Source organism: Mustela nigripes, chromosome 9 (genome assembly GCF_022355385.1).
Source record: "Mustela nigripes isolate SB6536 chromosome 9, MUSNIG.SB6536, whole genome shotgun sequence".
Classification (NCBI taxonomy): Eukaryota; Metazoa; Chordata; class Mammalia; order Carnivora; family Mustelidae; genus Mustela; species Mustela nigripes.
Genome location: NC_081565.1, coordinates 68,771,797 through 68,796,134, shown reverse-complemented (window position 1 = coordinate 68,796,134; position 24,338 = coordinate 68,771,797). Strand labels below are relative to the sequence as shown.

Below are 24,338 nucleotides of genomic sequence, written 5' to 3'. Positions count from 1 at the left end.
AGAATGGAGAGGAGGAAACAGGAGAAGAGGGTCCTGAGTTATTCAAGGCAACCTGTACCTTTTCCCTGCCCCTTCCTACTCCAGGTCACCTCTCTGGCCAGATCAGTAGCTGCTGATGAGGAAACACTGGACACCTTCTCTTTGGAGACAGAGACCCTGAGCCCAAGACACACCCCAGGTCTCCTGAGGTCTGGAGGAGGTTTAGGTTGGCTTTTATTTATAGATGAATAATCCTTTAATAATGAAGTACCACAGCAAAGAAATGAATACTAGACATTCTAATGGATATTTCCAAATAAAAAAGAATCAAAGGCTGGGAAAGAAAAGCAAGATTAAGAAAAGTGGTAAGCTGGTTTCCCAAAGAAGTCCTTACCATTTTATCAAATGGATCCGCTTATTTCCCTGGAATACCACAAAGCCCGCAGCAGTGAATCCTAAAAATGTTGTTGTACCCGTTGAATCCTGAAAAAATAAAAAGAGAGAGAGAGAAACAAAAACATTTGGATTGAGAAATATAAAATATATGATAAATGGTATCCCCATTCATCCTCTCCCTGGATTAATTTCAGGTTAATTCCATTGATCTTGGCAATAAACTGACTTTCTGAGATGGGACTTCCAAGGATAGTCCTTCTAAAATCTGGGGAAGGTCTGGGAATATGTAGCTGTTTCCTTGGAGGAAGAGACCTTCTCCAGGAACATCCTGGAAAAAGGCAGATTAGTTCCAAAGCTCTGTGTCTATTTCTAAGTGTATTCTGGGACCACCCTTGTTCTCAGATCTATCCTGTAATGTGGGCAAACTGCTCAGTCATCATTAGTCCTAAAATCAAAGATGCTATGAAACTAAAGCCCTTATTTAACTTGATTAAATTCCACAAAAAATTCCTGGTAGTTTTAATGTAAAGACATGTCTAGAAATGCCTACTTTGCTTCTAGCCTCAACCGGAAAAACTAAGCATAGGTCAGTAAAAGCAAAGGAATGGCAGCAACAAAAATCAAGTCTATCTCCAAGTAATAAATAAAACATAAAGGCTCAAAATTATAGATAAAATCTAATTCACTAAACTGGAATAAACTGGGTGCCTGGATGGCTCAGTGGGTTAAGCCTCTGCCTTCAGCTCAGGTCATGATCTCAGGGTCCTGGGATCGAGTCCCTACTCAGGCTCTCTGCTTGGCAGGGAGCCTGTTTTCTCCTCTCTTTCTCTCTGCCTGCCTCTCTGCCTACTTGTGATCTCTGTCAAATAAATAATCTTTAAAATGGAATCAAATGATTTATATCATTAAGGCAGAGGATTCTGGCAAATATGCTAAAATAACTGTGCCGATAAAAAGAAAAATGTCAATGTGAACAAGTACTATCAGCTCTTTGCTTCGGCTGCATGTTGGAATCATCTGGAGAGCCTGGTCTGCTCCACCACAGATCCTGATGTTATTGGGTAGCAGGACCAGGAAACCCCCCAGGTATGTCTAATCAACAGCTTGCACTAAGAGTACAAAACTCGCACTTTATCAAATACTATTACCTGATCCCACATGGGTAAAGAAATGTCCAGCAGGACTCAAGAACTTACCTTTAAGAGCCTGGCTGAGATAAATGCTTAGTTTAGAATTCTAGTTAGTGTCTGGTAGATGCACAGTTAGTTTAAAGCATAGAAAGAAGAAAACCATTTTCATAATACATTTCTGGAAAATGTGTGCATCATCTTGGGGGCTTGTTAAAAAAGCATATTCCCCAGCTGTACCCCCAGTAGCTCTGTGGACCCCAGGTGATTCTGATATGATACATGCTTGGAGAAATACCACCAAATAATATGAGCAAAGGAAACAAACCCAAAAAATTCCTAATGTCAAAATATAATTTAAAGTCTTTTTTGTTTTTCTTCCTTTAATGTTGCCTTCTTGCAGACAAGGGTCTTGAGAATAAATCTGTTTGGATCCTGTAACTTCTAAGGGGTTGAACCATCCATTTGATGGATGAAAGAATCATGTATATTAACTTAAGAAAGTGACTACTACATAGCAATTAGCAAGCAGTTGGGAGGCTCACAATGGAGAAAATCAACCACCAGAACTTGTGATTACAGCCTACTGACTGTTGTCCCTTCCAGTTAGGGGCAATGGGCCAGCCTGTAGAAATATCCCACACGCTGATGAACTCTCTTGTGTGCAAAACAATTGTTTTATGTCAGCCTGCTAGGAGGACCACTCACCTTGCATGGGTGGGGGTCCACCCCATAGGTTTCCAAAGTGTGAGCTTTCAGGAGTAAGTTAAATTCAGCAACTGGTGGGCTCTGACCTCTAGAATCACACAACAAAAGTTTAAGGTGTTAATACAGAAGATTATAGAAATCTAAAGTCCCCTGATTCAATAAAATGGGATATCCTACACTAAAAAATAAAAACAAAAAACCCAGAGATCCCTATATAATAATAATCAGTAACACTGATCACCATGAGGAGCTCTTTGCTAAGGAATCAGAGCTCATGTTCCCTGGCTAATTGTTCCATAAAAAACCTATGTGTACTCTGAGGACTCCAGTGACCCGTACAGTTAATCAAGGTTATCAAGTTACCAATAAGTAAAGACTTGAAAATTCAATCTTAATTTGAAATAGAATTCAGCATCTGCTCTTTCCTACTCACTTCAAAAGATTATCCAGGGCAAAGAGCATTCCCTCTTGTTCAGGGTAGAATACGGGCAATCCTGTTATGCTACCCGCAAGCCTGAACAAAGCCATCTGCACAGGAAGGACGGTTAACCATTCCACTGGAAAGCTCTGGACTTTGAAAGGAAATCTCAGCCACTAATCCCAGCTCTGTCCTCCAGGGTGGTAAACAAGGTCTTGGCCGCCACGAGGGGGAAAGGCGCTGCAGTGCTGAGGGCCGTGAAACTTTCTGGGGCTAACTTTCAAAGCAGCATTGTGCAGCATTTCGAAGACTCCACTTTTGACTAAATCTCAAACGTATCTTAGAGAATCCAAACCATTCTCCAAGGATAAAGAGGTAACAATCAAGGAGAGTTTGCCAAAGAAAACAACAGGATTTTTTTAATTTCCAACATGTAGAATTATATTGTAGTATTAAATCTATTTCCACCAACCGTCTGCCCATAGATGGATTCCCTCCTCTCCCCTTCAAGAGTCATCATGCTCTCAGTCAAAACAGTATTCCATCTACCCTCTCCCCAAAAGGCTTTTGAGACCTTCTCTTTCAACCAAGTGACTGAAATTTCACTAGAATAGGTCTGAGGCCCAAGTAAATGGATCTTGAAACCCCTAGGTCCGTCTTCCATGCCTTATAACCTTTGTTTCATTCTCTTTTTGTACTACATTCTTTTCTTTTCTTCAAGATTTTATTTCTTTGTGAGAAAGGGCACAAGCTGGGGGTTGGGGGTGGCAGGCAGAGGGAGAAGCAGGCTCCCTGCAGAGTAAGGAGCCTGACACGGGACTTGATCCCAGAACACTGGGATCATGACCTGAGCTGAAGGCAGACGCTTAACCGACTGAGTCACCCAGGCGTCCATTTTCTGAATTATTTCTTAGTTCGACTTTGTTAATTTATTCAGCTGCATGCATCTTGCTCTTCTTTCCATTTCTTAAGATTTTTTTTAAAATACCAATTAAATATTTCACTTCCAACGTAATATCTATTTGGCTCTTGAAATAGCTGCCCGTTCCTATTTCACGCAATAAATTCTCTTGTTCCTCTGAGGAAATCCCACTTTGTTTCCTCTAAAGTCCCATCCCATTTGTTCTGTTTATGCTGCTTTCTTGGTGAGGGTCCTTTGGTTTGCTGAGTCAGAATCTCTCATTCACGGAACTGATGTTTCCTTAAGTGGCGGGTGATTCACGGATGGACATTATTCCATCTGACATTAACTGCTTAATGCAGTGGCCTCCAGAGGTCAAGGAGTGGGGAGGAGTGGGTGGTGGGACATGCCATCTGAGAAATGTGTGTATTAGAAACTTGATTTTAAACTGAAGGCTGTAATTCTTCTGGGTGTTGCCCCCACACGGGGTACCTCCAGCTCAAGCCTGTTGTTGCTCACGAGGAACCAGAGAAAGAGGTCAAGGCTACCCAACTGAGCCAAGTGCAGCTGCCCACTCACCGTGATGGCCCCCTGTGCATCTGTCATCTGAAGCACCCAGAACCACTCCTACCCTACATATGTGTTCAACCTGGATGTGCTCCATCAGTTTCCCATCTTCCAGAAGACACTGTCGGACTTCTGGTCCAAAATGGTATTCTTTCCTAAATCCGCTTTCTAGTATTTTTTCCATGATCTAAAGGGCCTTGGAAAAGGAAGAAGAGGTAGCCATATGTGCTACCTTTTTCTTTTTTTAAAGAAGAGATCATTTTTAATCCAACCTTTACAGAACACATTTCTGAGGGATTAACTCACACACCAGCTTTAAGAAAATAAAGTAGTCTTCTAAAGCCTTTCGGACTTTCCTCTTTCCTAGCCTTAGTGTTAGGCTGAAGTTTCACTGTGATATATATAAAGGCAACATCTTTATTTATTCATCTTGATCAGCACTCTATGGGTCCCTTCAATACAATTCCTATCTTTGTTTTTTTTTTTTTCAAGTCGCGCTCACTGTTACGATATCTCTTCTTGATACCATAACAGTAAGTTAAGAGAAGTCATCAACTATATTGAAGGAAAAGGAGAAAGGGATTTTTTTTTAGTTTTCTCAATACATACAAGAATTTCTCCATAGCTCTCTTCAGTTCTAGGAGTTATATCTTACCTTTCACTGAAAGATAAATTATTAAATCCAAACATTGGGTGCTATTTCCCTGCCTGCCACATTCTCACTCACTCACCCAAACATTCATAGCACCCCAATGAGGGACAAAGCACAGAGCTGAGCTGTCCACATTTTACTAAGTAGGACCCCCACGCTGGTGACCCTCAAAGCAGACTTTAGCCTAATGATCCAGATAGGGGCCAAAGGGAACCAGGACCAGACTCAAAGCAGCCCAAAGCCATTGGCTCTGCTCCAGGCTAATCCTCCTGCTTGACATGAAAGGGCTCCCCTCTGGAGAGCTGGCCATTCCCCTCCGTGGTAATAGCATCAGCACCTTTGTATAATCCGCACAGTGTTTATTCTTAAAATCCCAGCTTGGTTTTAAAGCTCACCCCTCTTTAATATTCAGTCTGGGAACAAGTTAATCGTGAAAGGTTGTCATTTGGGAGTTCATATTGGAAAGCGACTAAGTTTTTTTTGCCTGGATGGTCTGAGCACATTCCCATCTTTTGTAAATCCGACAGGCATCCAGTTCCTAATTGTTAACACTCAACCACAAATGGCAGCAGGCGTGGGGTCACACAGCTCCAGAGAATGTGACATTGAACTCAAAGACATCTGTCTTCGAGACTTCTCATTCATTGAGACATCTTTGTTCATGGGGACATCTCATTCAGGGTGGGAAACGCTGAGCCCCAGTGCGGGAAAAGGTTTCAGTAACATGTACAATCAAGAAAAGGACTTCTATGTAGAATTTTTTTTAATCTCTATAAATCGACAAACAATACAATTTTTTAAATATACGACTCAGAAGAAAAATCAGCACAAGACATACATAGGCACTTCATAAGATATCCCAATAGTGTACAACCACGTGAAAATGCACTTAACTCTTTATCATCAGGAAAATGCAAATTAAAACTATGAGAAATCATTTCTACATCCATTTACATAGTCAAAATTTAAAACATAGTACCAAGCATTCAAGAGGATTTGCGGCAAAACCAGCTCTTATAATACTGGGGGAGTAGCAAGGCAGCAGAGCTATCTGGGAAACTGCCATTATCTATAAAAGTTCAACATGTTTACCCTATAATATGACGATTCCATTGGTAGAGTTCCATATGCAACAGAAACTTGTGCATGTGGCACTAAGAATATATAGAATTTTCATAGTAGTGCCGTTGGTAGTAGCAAAAAATAGAAAGCCCAAATGTCTACCAACAGGAGAGGGATATACAATGGAATGCTATACAGCCATGAAATTGCGTGAGCTAAACCTACACACAAGATGGGAAACCATCACAAAAATAAAACTGAACAGAAGAGGAAGGATATAATTGAATACACACTGAATGAATTCAGTTTATACGGTTTTCAAAAATGAGCAAAACACAACTAACGTGTTAGAAGTTAGAGATGTGATCACCTTTGGGGAGGAGGGAGAAGATAAATATTGAGAAGGGGCAGAAGAGAAGCTTCTGGGGTGTTACTGATTCTCTCTTATTTGGGCGGTTGATACCCCTGTGCTTACTGTATAATAACACATTAGCTTTATGTTTTGTACACTTTTCTGAGTCTGTTATACTTCAATTGTTAAGAGCTTAACAGAAAAGAAAAAAGGTTATGAAGCCCTGGGGACCCTCATGAATTGTTGGTGTGAATTGGGGCAACCCCATCAGCAAACAAGCCATCACTTCCTAGAAAAGCTGACAGTCCATGGCCCTCCAAATTCCACTTAGGTTCATACTAGGCTAGGAACTCCTTTACCTACACTCCCATGAGAATTAGTCAAGAAGCCCAGAAATAACCCAAATGCCCATGAGCAGAATGGATACATAACATGTGACGTGTTCACATCATAGAACATTCATGACACGGAAGCACAAATGAAGACCTACGGCCATATGCATCCGTGTGGAAAAGCCTCCAAGGCCATGTTGATGGGAGCACGTGAAACGGAAGAATAGAGCAGGAATCCATTTAGATGACTGCCAAAGCCATGCAAAAACAAACAAGGCACTACTTAGTAATATGTATGAAGTATATTTACAAAAGCTGAATGAGAGAATAAATAACCCCAAATTCACAATAGTGCAGAGGAGGGAAGAGGGTGATGCGGGAGGGGCACACAGGAGACTTCCGAGCATCTGGTGATATTCTAATTCATAAGCAGAGTCAAGGGGTCATGGGCGTGTTTTCAACTATTCTTTAAATTGCATATGTTGTATATACTCATATATTTTATATTTGCATTATATATATACATTATATATACATTATATGTATACATAAAGCTAATGCATTATTATAAAATATTGTATATATTTATTATATATTATTATATAAAATATTATATATTTTCAGTGATTAAAAGAGGAGCAATTCCTGCCTTTTTAATAAAAGAATTACTGGATAAAATACTGTACAGTCCAAAAACACTGCTGAACTAAACAGGACAGGTCAGGAACCTCATAGATATGCATGCAGGGCTCCTTGTTACTCAACTCTACTGTTCTGAGCAACATATAATCATTTTCATTGTCAAACAATGTATGTATTCTGTCACTTCATATTCATAAAGGAGAAATCCTTATCCTCCTTTTGTAGATGAGGATTCCAATACTCAAAGGAAAAGTAACTTGCTCAAAGTTACTCGGCTAGTAAGTGCAGTAATGAGGTTCAAATCCAAGTCTGCTTGGTTCCAAAGCACTACTCTGTGCCCACTCCACCATCACTACCCCCAAAATACTGTTAAGGGCCATGTGCCTGCCCTCTTACATGGCAGAGCATATCAAAATGACATGGCTGGGGATGCCTGGGTGGCTCAGTTGGTTAAGCAGCTGCCTTCAGCTCAGGTCATCACAGCATCATGGGATCGAGTCCCACATCAGGCTCCTTGCTCCGCAGGGAGCCTGCTTCTCCCTCTGACTCTGCCTGTGCTCGCTCTCGCTCGCTCTCTGACAAATAAATAAATAAAATCTTTAAAAAAAAATGACATGGCTTATCAGGTCTTAGAAAAAGCCTCTTTCAGCTTCTAAACATTGTATCTTATCAGTGATGAGGCAATCCACCCCAGGTACCTGATATTCACACCTTATGGGAGAGCAGTGAGGTCTCGATTGATCCCCAGACTAAAGCCAACAGGCTGAATCCTGTCCACCAACAGGTTTTGCACAACCCTTGAGCTGAGATTGGTTTTCCATGTTTATATGGTTTAAAACCAGGGCACGTGGGTGGCTCATTGTGTTAAGCCTCTACGTTCGGCTCAGGTCATGGTCTCAGGGTCTTGGGATGGAGCCACGCCTTGGGCTCTCTGCTCAGCAGAGAGCCTGCCTCCCCCCCTCTCTCTGCCTGCCTCTCTGCCTACTTGTGTTCTCTGTCTCTCTCTCGGTCAAATAAAATCTTTTTTTAAAAAAATGGTTTAAAACAATCAAACAAAGAATAGTAATGTCATGACCCATGAAAATTATAGGACATCCAAATTTCAGGACCAATAAGTTCTTTACTTTTTTTTAAGATTTTATTTATTTATTTGACAGAGATCATGAGTAGGCAGAGAGGCAGGCAGAGAGAGAGAGAGGAGGAAGCAGGCTCCCTGCTGATCAGAGAGCCCGATGTGGGGCTCAATCCCAGGACTCTGAGATCATAACCTAGAACCAAAGGCAGAGGCTTTAACCCACTGAGCCACCCAGGTGCCCCAGGACCAATAAGTTCTTATTGGAACACAGCCACATACTGTCTACAGATGCCATCATGCTCCAGCGGCAAGACTGAGTAGCTGCAACAGAAATCCTATTTATTAAGTAGCCTAGTGTAGAAAAAGTTTGCTGGAACCTGAGTTAGGAACTGCACACAGGAATAGAGAACTGCTAAACCTAGAGCTCCTTGATTCCATAAAATGAAGATACAAATAGTACCTACCTTGGAGATTTGGTGTATAGAGTAAGCAGCTGACAGATGAAAAGCCATTAGACTACTGCCTGGCACAGAGAATGGTCTCTACTCACCCTCAGAACAGCATCTGTTCCCCTGCTAACCCTGCATGTGACTGAGATCAGAATTATGACACTGGGGGAAATGTCAGGAAGCATGTCAAGACATTCATAGCAAAGCAAAGACCCCTCTTTCAAATAAAAGTTTTCAAATTGTTATCCTTTGCCTTGGGTTTGACTACAGATCTCCAACAGCTAAGCACTGAAAAGACTTCATCTAAGAGGTCACACAGAAAGAAAGGCTAACTGCAAATGTTCATTGTAGGAAAAGGGTTCAAAACCAATGGAGGAAAGGTAGAGACACCAATGGCACTAGAAACTGAGTCTCTCGACTCACTGAGGAAGAAACCATTTAATGATCAGGTTTTCAGGAAGACACTAAGGCCAATTAGATATTTTTTTATTGTTCGTTTGCCCCCTCAGGTTCCCATTGGACATTTGTTTCTGGCAAAAACTCCGTTTGGTAACAGAAAATAATGATTTTCTATCCTCTAAATCTTTCACCAGGAGCTGTTCTACAAAGATTAATAGTGTCTCTAATGAGACATTTTGATGTAAAGACCAGGGATTACTTGAATTCTTTAAGAGCTAACCATTCTCTAAAAATATGCTTTTCTAATAAATTCGGTGAGGTCAAGTAATCACGTCTCCCTTCTGCCTATCTGGTATCCTTTTTGCCAAAAAGAACCCTCTTTTACTGACCTTCCCTTAGCATACCATTACATGGACTACAAAAATGTACAGCATCCGAAGAATGAGTGCAAATCTTTAGTTAGCATTAATCGTGCACATCCTTCGTGTACATTGATTAAATGAGGTGTGCGTCTTGCCGGCAAGGACGTGGATTGCTTGGAGCAGGGTTGGCAGGAAAGGGTGGATTTGGCTTCACCTAATCCATTTGGGTCTTTGCGTTGCCAAATTAAACTCAGCAAAGCAGAACTCCCAACCTGAGTGGGTTGGGTTTTGCTGTAACTTGTTTGCATCTTCTTAGATGTAGCTCAATTGCAGCTTTAGTTAGATTCTACTCAGCACTGGCTTCAAAGGCTCAAGAATGCTCTCAGAACTGACCTCTGAGCAGGGGCTGGATCTTAGCATCCATTAGACTCTATAGAGTTCTCTACGCTTTACCACCTTTACCACCATCTCAAGTTTTTCAGTTTCAAGGAATCTTCTTGCTCTCCAGTCCTGTCTCTGGCTCTCAGTATTTTGGAAGGACCTCCCTGTGGTCCTTTCCCTGATATTGGCAAGAGCTACCCTACCCTGGCTGAAAGTCTGGAGTGTCTCGGAGGAATCTCACTCAGCTCTCCAGCCCTGTCTGACTTCTTTCCTCTTCTCTTGAAGGCCTAGGGCCAAAGGGTGTTGGGAATGTGCAACTCACTCTGCAGCTGGAGTCCTTGGATCCCAACAGTTAAGTCAGTGCGCTCATGGCCATCGAAAGCTTGCTGAAGACTTGGCTAGTTCGCCTTGACCCCACCTATGGCATACTCCACCTCCTCCTCCCACACCATCAGAAGTGAAACCAAGTGCAGGTGTCCACTGTCTTGGGAAGGACATTCTGGATTTCAGTCTTTAAGATTTCTTTGCTCTCAGATTGGTTTCAAAACTAAGATTCTGTAGTCTGTGTAGATTGTTGCATTATCTTGGTGTTGGGGGAGATGAATGTCTCAGGCTTGTCTGCATCCTAAATAGGAGAGTCTCCGGTCTATCATTTCTAATTGTTTAGAGAGGAACAGGATCTCTCACAAGTGCCTTAGGGACCATTAGGTACCAGCCCTATGAGAGCATTTGCCAGAATGCTACATAATCTCGGTAACTGCCATGCTATGAGGGAGAGAGTGCTAATGCCCTGGGGCAGACAAGGACAAGTCTTGCAGGAGAGCAATCACTTGGAAGGTATCAGGGCATTACACAGGAAAACACAGATTTCAGGTCAAGGGCTGTTGCTTCCTAATTGTAAGGGCCTTGGGTAAATTAATTTCTCAGGTGTCTGATTCTTACTGGTCCAAGAAGGTGGTCCCGAACTCAATACCAATGGAGGCAGAAGGTGGCCAAGCAGGAATGGTGGCAATTTGTAGAGCAAGTGAGTCTCTTACAGAGCACTGTGGCTTAGCTCTAGCTGAGTGCTACCACATAGGGGAAGGCCTAGGGTTACCAAATCTTGGTGCAAGAGAAGCTGGGCTTTCTGGCAACTGATTCCATTTTTTAAGAACTTATTTGTCCCAAAAAACATATATCTGGGTCACCATGTAATTCAACGACTATCATTTTATAACCCCTGCTTTGGACTCCAAGAGTCCCCTAAGTGTAGTAATTGGGTATGTCAAGTTTTTGGCTTTTGGCTGGTGACCTATGGATATTCAAAGGCTCTGGGTGGCAGCTGTAGCTGTGTATGACTAATGAAAATTAGGAAGCAAATTTTAGATAAAATCTGTCTTTTAGATAAAATCTTTCAAAACATGAGGTCATGGGGGAGTATCCATGAGGAAGGGGATCCCAGCTTGGTGGTACAGTTCAAGATCAGTGGGCTAGGTCACTCATTACTTCCACAGTTCCTGATACAGAGTTGCCTTTTAATAAATTCTTGTTACATGAACAGATGAACAAATGGTTGTATGGATGAGTCATGAATGGGTGCCTGGACAGAGGGCTGGATGGCTGGATACACTGTTATAAGTTCACCTAAAGTTTGAAAAGGTTTTGACTATGTGTAATTCACATGTTGGATGTGATCAAAAGATGTATTAAGTCATGGCTGGTTCAAGCTATCAGTACTAACCCTCCCCCTTTCTTCAAAGCCATGTGGCACTTTGGTGACACGGCTCATCCTCCTCTCAAGTCGCTATAGCCAGATTTTACCTTTATAAAAGCTCTGATGGCTTGGGTGCATACGCAAGTTGCCCCTGGCCCAACCCTCCCCAGAACGTCCCTGATTCCAGGTCACATAATACAAGGATTGAGGTTTTAGAGGAGGAGCATGTGATGCCAAGTAATTCTCTCTTCCAAATCCTATGCCAAGTAACAACAGGGAATGGAAATTGATTTGACAGCCCACCAGAGAGACAGAGAAAGAGAGAGAGATTGATTCTGGGGTTTTAAAATAAGAAACTTGATGGAATCCTGGGTGGCTCAGTAGGTTAAGCATCTGACTTTGGCTCGGGTCGTGACCTCAAGGTCTTGGGATTTGAGTCCCGCATCTGGCTCCTTGCTCAGCAGGGAGCCTGCTTCTCCCTCTGCCTGCCACTTCTGCCTGCTTATGCTCTGTCTCTCTCTCTCTCTGACAAATAAATAAATAAAATCTTTTAAAAAATAAAATAAAATGAGGGACTTAAGGAGGGAAAGGTTACACGAAGCGGGGAGTAGAGATGACAGGAAGCACATCTCCAGAAAGATGAGAAGTTGTAAAGCCATCTGATCTTTCCCATTTTCCTTTCACACAATAAATGATCTTCCCAAAACTGGATAAAAACTTTTCCTAAGGGGGCTCTTGTGATTTGTCCATCAGAAGCGTGGGTTGGAGGGTATTTATCATAGCAGGTCACTTATCTCTAGAAAGCTGGACATTTTTGAAACTATATATCCTTGCCAGGATGCACATGATCTCCAGAGAATGCAAATTTGGAGAAATAAAAAGAGATAATGACTCTGTTTGAAACTCACTCAGTATCACTATTGCTTGCAGCACAAGCCTCACTGCATCAAATCATTATGACTGCAGCTAATTGGATTGTTTTTCTGCTCGTTAAGGGCAAGGAATATGTTTCTTCAAGACCAATTCACCCCCAAATGAGATTTCTGAATATTTGAAAGCTGACGACCTGTGGCTGAAGCTAGTCCAAATGTCTTTGCCTCTAAAGAGAAACTTGGTGAACTGGAATTGAGAAAACCAGCTAAGTAGAAACTCTAGGAAAACCTCCAGAGAAGCCTCTCAGCATTCCTGAAAGTGAAATCACTCATATCCTTGATCTTCAACCCCCTTTTGGGACCCTCAGGACTAATGGAATGGATATTCCTTTCTAACTCACATGGTCATGGTTAAAGCTCTGTGGAAAACAGTAACCAGGACAATCAAAATAAGAGATGTTCACATTCCTAGGGATTGTGGCAACAGCCTCTTCCAGCCACCAGAGGGCTCTGGAAGGAGGAAAAACCTGTTTCCAAGCCGTCCCCATGCTAGGGCCTCATCTCTACGTACCAAACTCAAATGAAATCTGTGAATTAAAAGATTTTTTCTTCTACATTGTATTAAAAACAAATATGGCTCTTTTGTCTTAAAATTATCTACAGAGGCAGGCAGTGAAGCTGAAATGAACTCCAAACCTTCTCTGCCACGTGCTTAAAGGGTCCACAAACTAGAACCCACGGGTCAAACCTGGCCCACCATCTGTTTTGTCCATCAAGTTTCACTGAATCATAGCCCACTAATTTAGGTATTGCCTTTGTCTTCTTTTGCTCTACAAAAACATAACTAAGTGGTTGCAATAGAGACCATGTGGCCCAGAAAGCCTAGATAGACTGTGTGTGTGTGTGTGTATGTGTGTGTGTGTTTATCTATCCTGATCTATAAGAATCAATCAGTCTCAGTGAGTTTTAGTACTAACATATATTCGATGATGCAAACCATACATCCCCATATCTTCTAGTTTACAGGGTATTAGGAGGCCCAGCGATGCTTCTGTAAAATCTTTCTGAAAAATGCACTTTCACTACACAGCCATCAGAATGACCAAAACCAAGAACACTGAAAATACCAAAGGCTGGCGAGGATGTACAGGAACAAGAGGACCTCTCATTCATCACTGGCGGGAATGCAGCCGCGTCGGAAGACAGTTTGAGGATTTCTTTTGAAACTAAACATACTCTCACCCTACAATCCAGCAGACCAAAGAAGTTGAAAATTTATGTCTACACAAAAGGCCTGCACATGAATGTTTATAACAGCCTTATTCACTATTGCCAAAGCTTGGAAGCCTCCAAGATGTCCTTCAGTAGGCGAGTGGATAAACCACGGAACATACCAGTAAAGGAATATTATTTGGCAAGGAATGAGTGAGGGATGAAAACACACAGAGGGAATTTAAATACACATTGCTAATGAAAGAAGAGAATCTGAAAAGGCTGTATACTGTGGGAATCTAATGACATGATATTCTGGCAGAGGCGAAACTGTAGAGATAGTTAAAAGATCAGGGTTTGCCAGTGGTTGTGGGGGTGGAAGAGAGGAACAGGCAGAGCACAGAGAATTTTTAGGGCAGTGAAACCATTCTGCATGACGCTATAACAGTGGATACGTGTCATTATACTATAGTCCATAGAATGTACATCCAGAGTGAACGCTAAGGCAAACTGTGGTTTGTGTGTGATAATGAGCTGTCAGGGTTGGGTCAACAACTGCAACAAATGCACCACTCTAGTGGGGACATTGTTAACGGGAGAGGCTATGTAGGGAGAATAGGGGAAATCTCCGTACCTTCCACTCAATATTGCTGTGAATCTAAAAAATAAAGTTTTTTTTTAACAACAACAACAAAAAAGTTTAATTTAAAAAGCCTATTTGTTAATGAGATTGCAAAGACCCTTAAGATCTGTCAGCCTTCTCCTAATGGCCTTTCTTGCCATTAGGTAGAACCATGTGACCAGTTATGGACTATTTATGGCCACCATGGTTCAGTGGAAGTGACAGATATCACTTCCAAGCTGAAGCAAGGCCTTCCAGAACTCTCTTTTCCCTCTGGCTCAACAACTAGCAAATTCAAACCTGTGAATGTCTTGAGTGACAATGGTGAGCAGAGACTCCCAGCTGATATATGGTCGACATGTAACAGAACAAATAAGTCTTGCTTGTTCTAAACACTGAGATTTTAGGGTCATTTCCTCAGCAAAATCTAGTTTATCATGACTAATATAAGTGATGACCAATATGTATTCCTTTCTAAAGGAAATTTCTAAAGGAATTTCCTTTGCAAAACTGTCACTTCTCCCTACCCTACCCTCCTGTTCAGACGGTGCACTCAAGGAAACAAAGTTGGCCTAACTATAAATTCCAATCTTCATTCACAAATCTCTTTTAACATCTAAAAGAATCTAAGTTGATGGAAATTCTACACTTTTGGTCTTCTATTTTACAGCATCTCAAAAATCCAAGGAGTGTCTCTTTCCTCCCCCATGAAGAACTCTGGCTGTCTATCACGCCATCTTGCTTGCACCTTCAAGCATCACGTAGCCTCCCAGAGAGAAAGGTTCTTCTTCCTCCCAGTTACTTTTCTCCCAAGAATCGCAGCTTTTATCCCTTCCTCAGAAAGCACAAAGGAGAGCAATTCCAATCAAGTAAAAGGGCAGAAAATGGAAGTATGTTTATCTCACTGTAAATCACCAACACCATTCCTGCTCTAGTTTGTGTCTCACTTGCCATGTCTTGTTTTCTTTCCCCACTGGTTCAGAAACCAGGCAGGAAGCAGGAGGTTAAGTTCTGGGGCATCTCAAACCCCAACAAAGGCCAGCTGAATCCTCTCAGGAAGTTTCTGTGACAACAGTTCAATGATCACACATTATCCCTTTGTTGTGTAGAAGGGTCATGGGTGCTCTGATGACCTTGGAAAATAAGATGGTAACACCTTGGTACAGCCCCGTATGGCTCTCTTCCATCTATAACTCCTTCCTGACACTGTTGGTTTTGCAAAGCAATCCAACCAAAGGTCCAATTTCCCACATCAGAGAAGTCAATACTTTCACAACCTGTACAAACCCCCAGAGTAACCCAGTCTCTATGGCAGGTTTCCAACCAATTCTAGAAAGTCTCTCTCCCTCTGCACTGTCAGCTTGTTCTGCTCTTCTTATCTTCCCATCCAAACCAATCATCTCTCTCTGCTGCATTGATACAAAAGGAACTGCACAACTACTTGAGAATGAGCAAAAATTCATAGGAAAAATACCCTCTGCACCTCTCTGTGCAATGTCATATAATTTCTGGCTCTTCTGTCCTTCAACATACAACTCTGTCTTCTTCAGAGGAGCTTTCTAGATGTGACAAATGCACAGTGCTCCGGAACAGAAACTTTGGGATGTAGCCATAGCATTTACTTCCAAGATTTACTTCCATGATGGCCGATTGATGACCACCCCTGCTCCCCCAGTGTATGATGACTACTTTCAGGGTTATCAACAAAGGCAGGTGCTGGCATGAGGTTCAGTTTACAGCTTTGTGATTATAAAAAGCCATCTGGAATCTTCTTTGATTCACTCATTTACTCATGAAATTCAGTGGGTCACCCTCTTGATGTAAGGCTGCTCAAAACTCTCTTCTTTCTTTTCCAGGTCCATAGCATCTCTCGTCTAGAGAGCAGAACTAAATAACTGGTCCTCTTGCTCACAGTCTCCACCTTCTGGTGCCATCGCCATGGTGATCACTGCGCAACACCAACACGACTGACCACCTGAGTGCCTGACAGCTGCTCAGCGGTGGGGCGAAGAGCGTGGGGTGCTGGTGTCAAGGAAGAGCAAGGTTTAAGTCCTGACTTTGCCACTAACAGGGCAAGTTCTTAATCTACTCCCCACTGTGCTTTCTTCACATTGGATGAGGAGCAACAACAGCACCTCCCCTGTAGAGTTTAGGAGGACTAAGTGGACAAACATAAGACTCTTAGCACAGTGTTTTGGCATCCACTAATGCTCACTAGACATTTACTAATATTGTATGCCCTGAGCATTCGAGGTGCTGCAAATTCTGGTCACAGCGCGCCTCTGGATTCCCAGTCCCCCCCTATCCATACATGCAATGCCTCTCCCCAGAGATTCTCATTCTGCAGCTGCCCAGACAGTGCTTGTCCACACACTCCTCAGCGAGAATACCGGAGCTTTATTTGTACTCCTCTCTACCATTCTCATCCCTAAGATGTAAAAAGAGTAGTCAGTGTCCTGTATTTTCGACAAAGCTTTCCATTAGGAGACAATACTCTCAAATTACCCATAGAGATGACACATTGCTTTCTGAAATCAGTACAATATTTTGATGTCTAATCATCTTCATCTGTTAGGAACAAAGGTCATCTTTTCAAAGCTGAAATATGCAGCCACTTTTAATGGCCACATGTTTCCTCTGCTCAGACTCACCAGAAGGGGGAGTGCCTGCATCAGGTAGGGAATTCCAGCACTCCCAGTCAAGCGGACAGTTCCTTGTTCCAGAATTCATGATACGGGGACACTTACATATATATATTTATATATACAATACAATATATTTTTACACACACACACACACACACACAATTATCAGAGGTTCATAAGATGGAGGCAGCTCATTCATACAGGTCTTCCTCCATACTTGTCATAACATAACCCATACTTATTATCACCAAGTTTACCAAACATACCAACCCATGCTTATTATTACCAAAAATTACCATGAATTTTTCCATGACTTGCACAGATCTAAATTCTAGTTACAGACTAGAGCACCTGAGTTACTTGACTCCAAGCTGTCAATGGTTCCTACCCATGCTCCCTTTCACACGTAACAGCCTATCTCCCAGTCACCGTGAAGATTAAATGAGTCACCACACACAAGGACTTAGAACTGCACCTGGTACACAGTGACTACTGTATGCATTCTGCTAGTTCTACTGTTACGACTCTGTAATCAGTCACAATCATCCTGGAGCACCAGCAAGTTTTCATCAGTGGCCACAGGAAAGGAAGAGGCAATGCAAAATTCAAACCAGAAATGATTACTTACTTACCCTAGATTTCACTTACAGAAACTCAGGGTGGTTAAAACCCATATGAAAATATATGGCTGTAATAACTGTGGGTGGTTCCCAGACAGCCATCCAGGGGACTCTTTGGTCAGTGCCCAGCAAGATCGCTCCGCTCCCTGAAACGGTCCACTCGTACATTACACTGGTATCTCACACATTACCAATACTCTCACTTCACAACACGATTTCCACATTCCCTGCGGTAAGAATACTTTCTCGCTCCCATCATTCTTCCAAATGTCTACCCCTATTACCTGAGTTCATTTTTGTGGATGTCCACTATTTTTCTTTCCAGCTTCTGTGACTGCTTGGGGAAAATCTCAAACTCACTGATATAATTCTCAGGATGCTCGTCGGGATCAAAATCGCCGAGCTCAGCTGTAACCAGTGAAGAGTAAGAGAAAGATTAAGAACAACAAGGCGAGGGTACTTGTGGAATGGTTCCTCCCACCCAAATGAAGAGCTGCCAGGAGCTCACCCAACAAAATGTGTTTGTATCCATGGGAAGACCAAGGCCTGAGTGACTAGAAGCCCATATTCTAACTCAGTTTAGCCATAGGATCTTGGGCACTTGCCAACCTCTTCGAGGTTTGTTTTCTTCATCTATATAATAAAGGAATTTAAAGAGTTGTTTTGCAATGGGGAACTACTGGCCTTTGGGGGGACTAAACAATTCTTTATTGTTTCAGATCTTCCAAGGCATGTCAGGGCACTTATCACCCTACCCCTCAGGTACCAAGTGTTAGTGGCACACCTAGTCATTGTGACCAACACAGATGGTCCCCAGTATTTCCAAACATTCCCCAGGATGCTAGTGGGAATCACCGGCTATCCCTCAAGGTTCCTTTCATAGCTAATTTTCTGAGTCTAGCAATTCTATGGCTGGAGCTTCCTGTTTGTACAAGTATGGTGCAACCAATTAAAAAAAAAAAATCACAACATGAAGGCGCCCAAAAAGACTGCACTTAAAAATAAGTGAAATGCTCTTCAGATTAAAGAGTGTAAATCTAAGCCTGGGCAAGTGCACCGGATGAAGGTTCTTGCTGGGTTGTAATACAGAGTCCCTGCAAAGGGTCTTTAAGGGCAAAAAGAAATGCTGGCATATCTCTAAGCTCCTAGAAGGTCTAGGAGAGGAAGGACCTAGAATGTGCATCAACCACAGCTGGGAACAGCAAAGGTGATGTTCTGGCCATGGGCAAAAGTACTAATTGCACAAGCCTGCTAAGGAAAATGGGCCAGAAGAGGCAAGTGTCTCAGGCAGAAATGACCCAGAAAAGAAGATTAAAAGAGGGTGGTAAAATTGTATTAGAAGAACTTGATCACCAACTCTGCAGTAGATAAAAATCAATATGCCTGAACACATCTGCAAAATCACATCCAACTCTGTAATTTGTATCCACTGTCCTTTCATTGCTGAATCATCTAATGACTACAAAAAGACAAAACTAGGAGGAAAGCAAAGCTCTTTAAAGCTTTGTAATAGAATTCAAATTACAGAGTTCTTAAAACTACCTAAAGTATGTATACCACATGAGGAAGAACTTTTAAAAATTTTAAAAGACCCAAAATAGGGGTTAAGCATCTGCCTTCAGCTCAGGTCATGATCCCAGGGTCCTGGGATCAAACCCCCATCGGCTCCCTGCTTCTCTCTCTCTTGCTTCCCCTGCTTGTGTCCCTCTCTCACTATGTCTCTCTCTGTCAAATAAATAAATAAAATCTTAAAATACCATCAACCATATGAGGGAAAGTAATCAAATCAAATTAAAATACTTTTATTCATTAAAGGTATCACAGTCGCCAAAATAACAGACTATAAATTAAAAGAATATATTTGCAAGTGACCAAGAGTTGGTATCTAGAATGAAGAAGAAATCCCTACCAATCCATAAGAAGATAGGGAGGAAGACCAATAGGAAGATGGTCAGAGGATACAAACAGCAAATACAGAGAGCTGCTCAAACTCATCAGTAGTCAGAACTATGGAAACCAAAACAAGACATCACTTTACACCAAGATTGGCAAAATGTTTAAGAAGTGGGATGATTCGGGATGCCTGGGTGGCTCAGTTGGTTGGACGACTGCCTTCGGCTCAGGTCATGATCCCGGAGTCCCGGGATCTAATCCCACATTGGGCTCCCAGCTGCATGGGGAGTCTGCTTCTCCCTCTGACCTTCTCCTTGCTCATGCTCTCTCTCACTGTCTCTCTCTCTCTCTCAAATAAATACATAAAATCTTTTAAAAAAAAAAAAAAGAAGTGGGATGATTCTATGTTTCGGTAGAGATATGAAGAAATGGAAATACGTGTACACTTCTTTAAGATTGATTGATTGATTTGACAGAGAGAGAGATCACAAGTAGGCAGGGAGGCAGGCTCCCTGCTGAGCAGAGAGTCCGATATGGGGCTTGATCCCAGGACCCTGAGATCATGACCTGAGCTAAAGGCAGAGGCTTAACCCCCTGAGCCACCCATGTGCCCCAATACATGTTCACCTCTAGAGGATCCTTGATGTACACAGCTTTTCCAAAGAGCAAGCTGGGCATATTTAGTCAAATATTATAAATGAGCAATCCCACTTTTGGGCATATATCTGGGAAAACTAAGTACAAGAAAGGATATGAAGGCAACTTGTGTGTTCATTGTTGGTAGGAGCAATAAATAAAATGTGAGCCATGTACCCTACCAGATACTCTGTAGCAATTAAAAGCAATCGCTGGAAACCCAAGAACCTGAATAGATGCCCAAAACAGTGTTTTGAGCATGAGATTAAAATGAGTTTTATAGCCCCATTTAATTTATAAAACTTAGAAGTGTATATACACAAATAATGTAATCATTGATAAGGATGTATGCAAAGTTGAAGATCTGTGTGAACCCCGTCATTGCCTTTAGTGAAGGAAATGGAGAATAATGAAAAGGAAAATCAACCAATCAATCAATCAACTGATGGACCAAAAGGCACCGGTGAAGAGAATAAGCCATCAACTGATGATCAACTCGAGTTTCAAAAAATACACACATAACACACCAATGCCCATACCCACACATACATATCACTCTGTGAGTGGGCTGGACCTGAAAATTTAGGAGACGGTATAACCGGATGCCTCCATCTTCCATAGAGAATGGACCACCAATACAAAACTGGGTCACTCTCGATGCAAATGTCAGCCTGCATGGTGGTTGGTAAGGGAAGGCTTTGTTTGGTGCTGGTGGTGGGGCAGGAGGAGGGGGGTCTCTTTCTATGAAAACTTGTGAAATAAAATGAACTTGTACTGCTAAATACTGCAAATGAATAGCTTGGAAAATGACAGAAAACGAAGAGAAGAAATGCCATGGAACCCTGCACTCAGTGGCTAACAAGGTAAATGTCAGTGCCTCCTGCACCATGTGCCCTGCTTTTTTGTCCCTTAAAGTTGGTCTTTAACTGACTTCACCTGAAGCAAAAGACAGGTCATAAATGATTCAGGACTTGTAACTATTCAGACTATCAGGAGGAGTTGGGTAAGCGAGGGTAGAGTTGTAACAAATACGCAGCAGACGGCGTGTAATCTGAAACAGGCCCTAGAGTGTTTCTAAGGGAGTTTAACTGTCAGAAAAATCAGAAGAGTTGAAGCAGAAGGATGATGCTATGGGGTGATGGTAGGTACAAAGGGCAAGCTTGCCGATGCGTTTACCCTGGTTCGGAGATGACTCGTTCCAGAAGAACACAAGAGAAGGGATGCTCCAGGGTCAGCTCCTCCAGGAGCCTTCCCTGACCACCCTCGCTGAGTCAGAAACCCTCCTGAGGTCACAGCAGGGACCTACGGGTCGCTCTGTTGAGCCACTCACACATCCTCACACTGCTTGTTTACTTGGGTCCCTCCCCTGTTCTCCCTCCCAACCAGGGACTTCCTAATGCAGTGCCTGTCCCCTAGCAGCTGCTCCATACATGTTCAGAAAACATGAACAAATAAATGGAGAAGGGAGGGAACCAGCCACTATTTCCCAGCGCACAGTGGTGCAATGTCGGGAAACGCCTGGGTTCACTCGACGTCATTACTGGAGAACTTCCCACGTGCCAGACACAGGCATACTATGGTGAAACCCCACCACCATAAGTTCTACTTCCGTAGAATTCAGATTCTACATCAAGAGAATGCCTAAGAAGTCCCCAAACAACTCAAAGACATAATTTCAGACAGAATCGCTTAAAAGATGACAAAACAGAGGTAGGAGACAGAATGGGGTGCAGGAGAGAGGCTACTTTAGTAAGCCCAGGAAGACTTCTCAGAGGAAGGGATATCTGAACTGAGTTCAAATTCAGTTCTGAATATCTGGTACACACCAGGCAGAGGAGGTAAAAATGACAATCCCACTATGTTACGGTTCTATAGAAGGAATGGGAAAGATGCTATTTTCACCAAGAAAAGAAGTATATAGATCCCTCGGGTTTGGGGTATGTGTGCTGCAATTTGTATTATGGAAAAAACGCATTGCACGTACTAAATACGCTTGCTGTATTCAGTATCTACAAGTAGCAACAGACTGTGTCTTCTCTGTAGAGAATATTCTGAAGTTTCACACACACTCTTACAGAGGGCGCTAGTGAGTCCGAAGCTACTGAAAAGCCACAAGGCCTCCTGCTTTCTAGTCTTTTGCTCCACATTCCCTCTCTCTCTCTCCCAGTAAGCATAAACAGGTCCAACAAAGCAGATCTTTATCTGCATTTGTAATGATCTTTAGAGTTGCTGAAAGATCATCCCAAACACCAGAGAACATCATGAATCCAGCGTTTATTGGATTTGCTATAAACGGCCCGCGGACACTGTTGTATCTGAGAGCTGAAGGGTCCTTTCAAGGTCTGCCGGTCTGTTTCCAGCTGTGTGTGTGCTCTGGGACAATGGCGCCATGGGCCCTGACTGTCCAGCGGGGAGACCTGGTGGCTTTATTGCAAACATAAAACAGGATGGCGAGTTTCCTGTTACAAAGCCCTACTGAGCTTGTCCTTGGAGACTTGACCGTGATTCACTAATGCCTAAATGTGCTCTGAAATGCTCATGTGCTGGTCTGGTGCTTGGATTAGTATTGATCTGCTTTACCCTTACGGAGGACAGTGCACCCTAACCAGGAATTCGCAGCCCTGCAGGGAAAGGCAGACTGGGTTTTAACATCCTTTCCTTAGCTCTGCTGTTAAGAGAGGTGGGTTTTTTGGGAGGCACATACGCCACCGCGGGGCAGATGGAAGGACCATTTCTCATCACTGTATCACTGTAGTTCTGACTTTAAACTTGAATATCTCCAAGGGTTTTGACACCTCTGCCGACATCCGCTGGGCAGCACTGGATCGATCCCGGGGGAGGAGGAGAGCCACACAGACACTCTCTTCAGAATTTTCAGGAAGCACACACACCCAGAAACAGGGCCCCATGAACTATTTCACGGCATGGGGCACCCCACGGGGTGAGTGATGGGCGACAGTGAAACCCCAGGGGAACCACGGGTGTCTCTCTTCAGCTACGAACGAAGCTCGGAATTGTGAAGGCAGACAATGGTCATGACCTGCTTATGACCCTTTGCAAGCTCCTACATTATTCCAGACCCTTCATAAAGAGGACACGCTCACTTGATAACTGTCCTCCCTCTCCCTTCCTTCTGCCTCCCTCCACCTCCCTACCTCTCCTCTCCCTCTCCCTTCCTCTCTTCATCTCTCCCTTCTCCCCCGCTTCTCTCATAAGCACGTCATTGGCAGTCACACCACAGAAGGCTGGATCACCTGGGTCCCTCCAAATAGGACTTGCTGCCAGCTGCCTCCCAGCCGGCCCAGGGGAACAGAACACCCGAGTCATTCGGGTCCTGGACCCACCCCCATGGCCCTGCACCACCTCCAGCCCAGGAGGCCACCTTTCAGGTGTTTTTTTTTTTTTTTTCTTACAGGTAGAAATATCCAGAAACCAACACCTGGGTCATATGTGTTCACGGTTTCCCAACGCCCCACCCCCTGGGGCTGGTTCAACCCTGAAAATAAGTCTCGTGGAATCTTCACAGAGCAGTGAACGAGGCATGCCATCCCATTTAATATACACTTAAAGAGCGAAGACAGTTTGTCTGTGCTGAGATGGCCAGGGGCTGGGAAGTGAGACTTGACCTGGGTATGACAGACTGTGAGTCCGGCCCTCTTCTCGTCACGCTCCATGGCTAGAAAAACTGAGGAGTTCGATACACTGCACGTGGACACATCTCTACACACAGGAATATATTATATGTAATATATATTGTTGTATATATTTGTCTATATTTATTTACATGTATAATTTTATAATTTATGTGTGAGTATTTTTAATTATTTTTAAGTGTTTTTAAAGAGTAAATATTTTATATATATACATATATATGTGTGTATATATATATAAATGCATTTATATATGTAAACACTTGGACAGTTCATTTCAAACTGTTTGACACCTACCTCCCTGGACAGACATTCCCCCTCACTATACCCAACAGATGCCATGCCTGGCAGTCAGAGCTCGGAGCGCAGAACACCCCACAGCCCCTCAGAGGGGTGGGCAGCTGCAGCCACACTTACCTTGAACGATACAGGCACCCAGGTAGGCAGCATCTGAAAAGGAGCAGAGCAGTCGACCATGGAAAATATCTCTTTTAATCTGCAGGTACAAAAGATACCTGTAACACAAAATGAGCGAGAGTCAGCGGAAGTCTTGGCTGAAGCCTGGAAGAAGTGGGAGGATCGTTCATGCTCCATCCACCTGCTCTACTTAGCTCCCGGGAGCAGCCGAGCCACACCCAGCCCCTCGGAGGGCGAGCAGATGAAAACGAGGGACCCTCGGGATTCAGGAAATCT

At 43.0% G+C, this 24,338-nt stretch overlaps 1 protein-coding gene across 2 annotated transcripts in view; it reads right to left on the bottom strand.

Moving 5' to 3' along the window:
* FRMD3 (FERM domain containing 3) overlaps positions 1-24,338 on the bottom strand; it is a 324,332-nt gene that overhangs the window by 95,733 nt on the left and 204,261 nt on the right. For both annotated transcript variants that reach the window (XM_059411794.1, XM_059411793.1), the window contains exons 5-8: positions 24,063-24,160; positions 17,751-17,874; positions 2,211-2,298; positions 374-462 (exon numbers count right to left, since the gene is read on the bottom strand). In XM_059411794.1, coding sequence (XP_059267777.1) covers positions 374-462; positions 2,211-2,298; positions 17,751-17,874; positions 24,063-24,160 — 399 coding nt within the window. The remainder of the gene's footprint in view (positions 1-373; positions 463-2,210; positions 2,299-17,750; positions 17,875-24,062; positions 24,161-24,338) is intronic.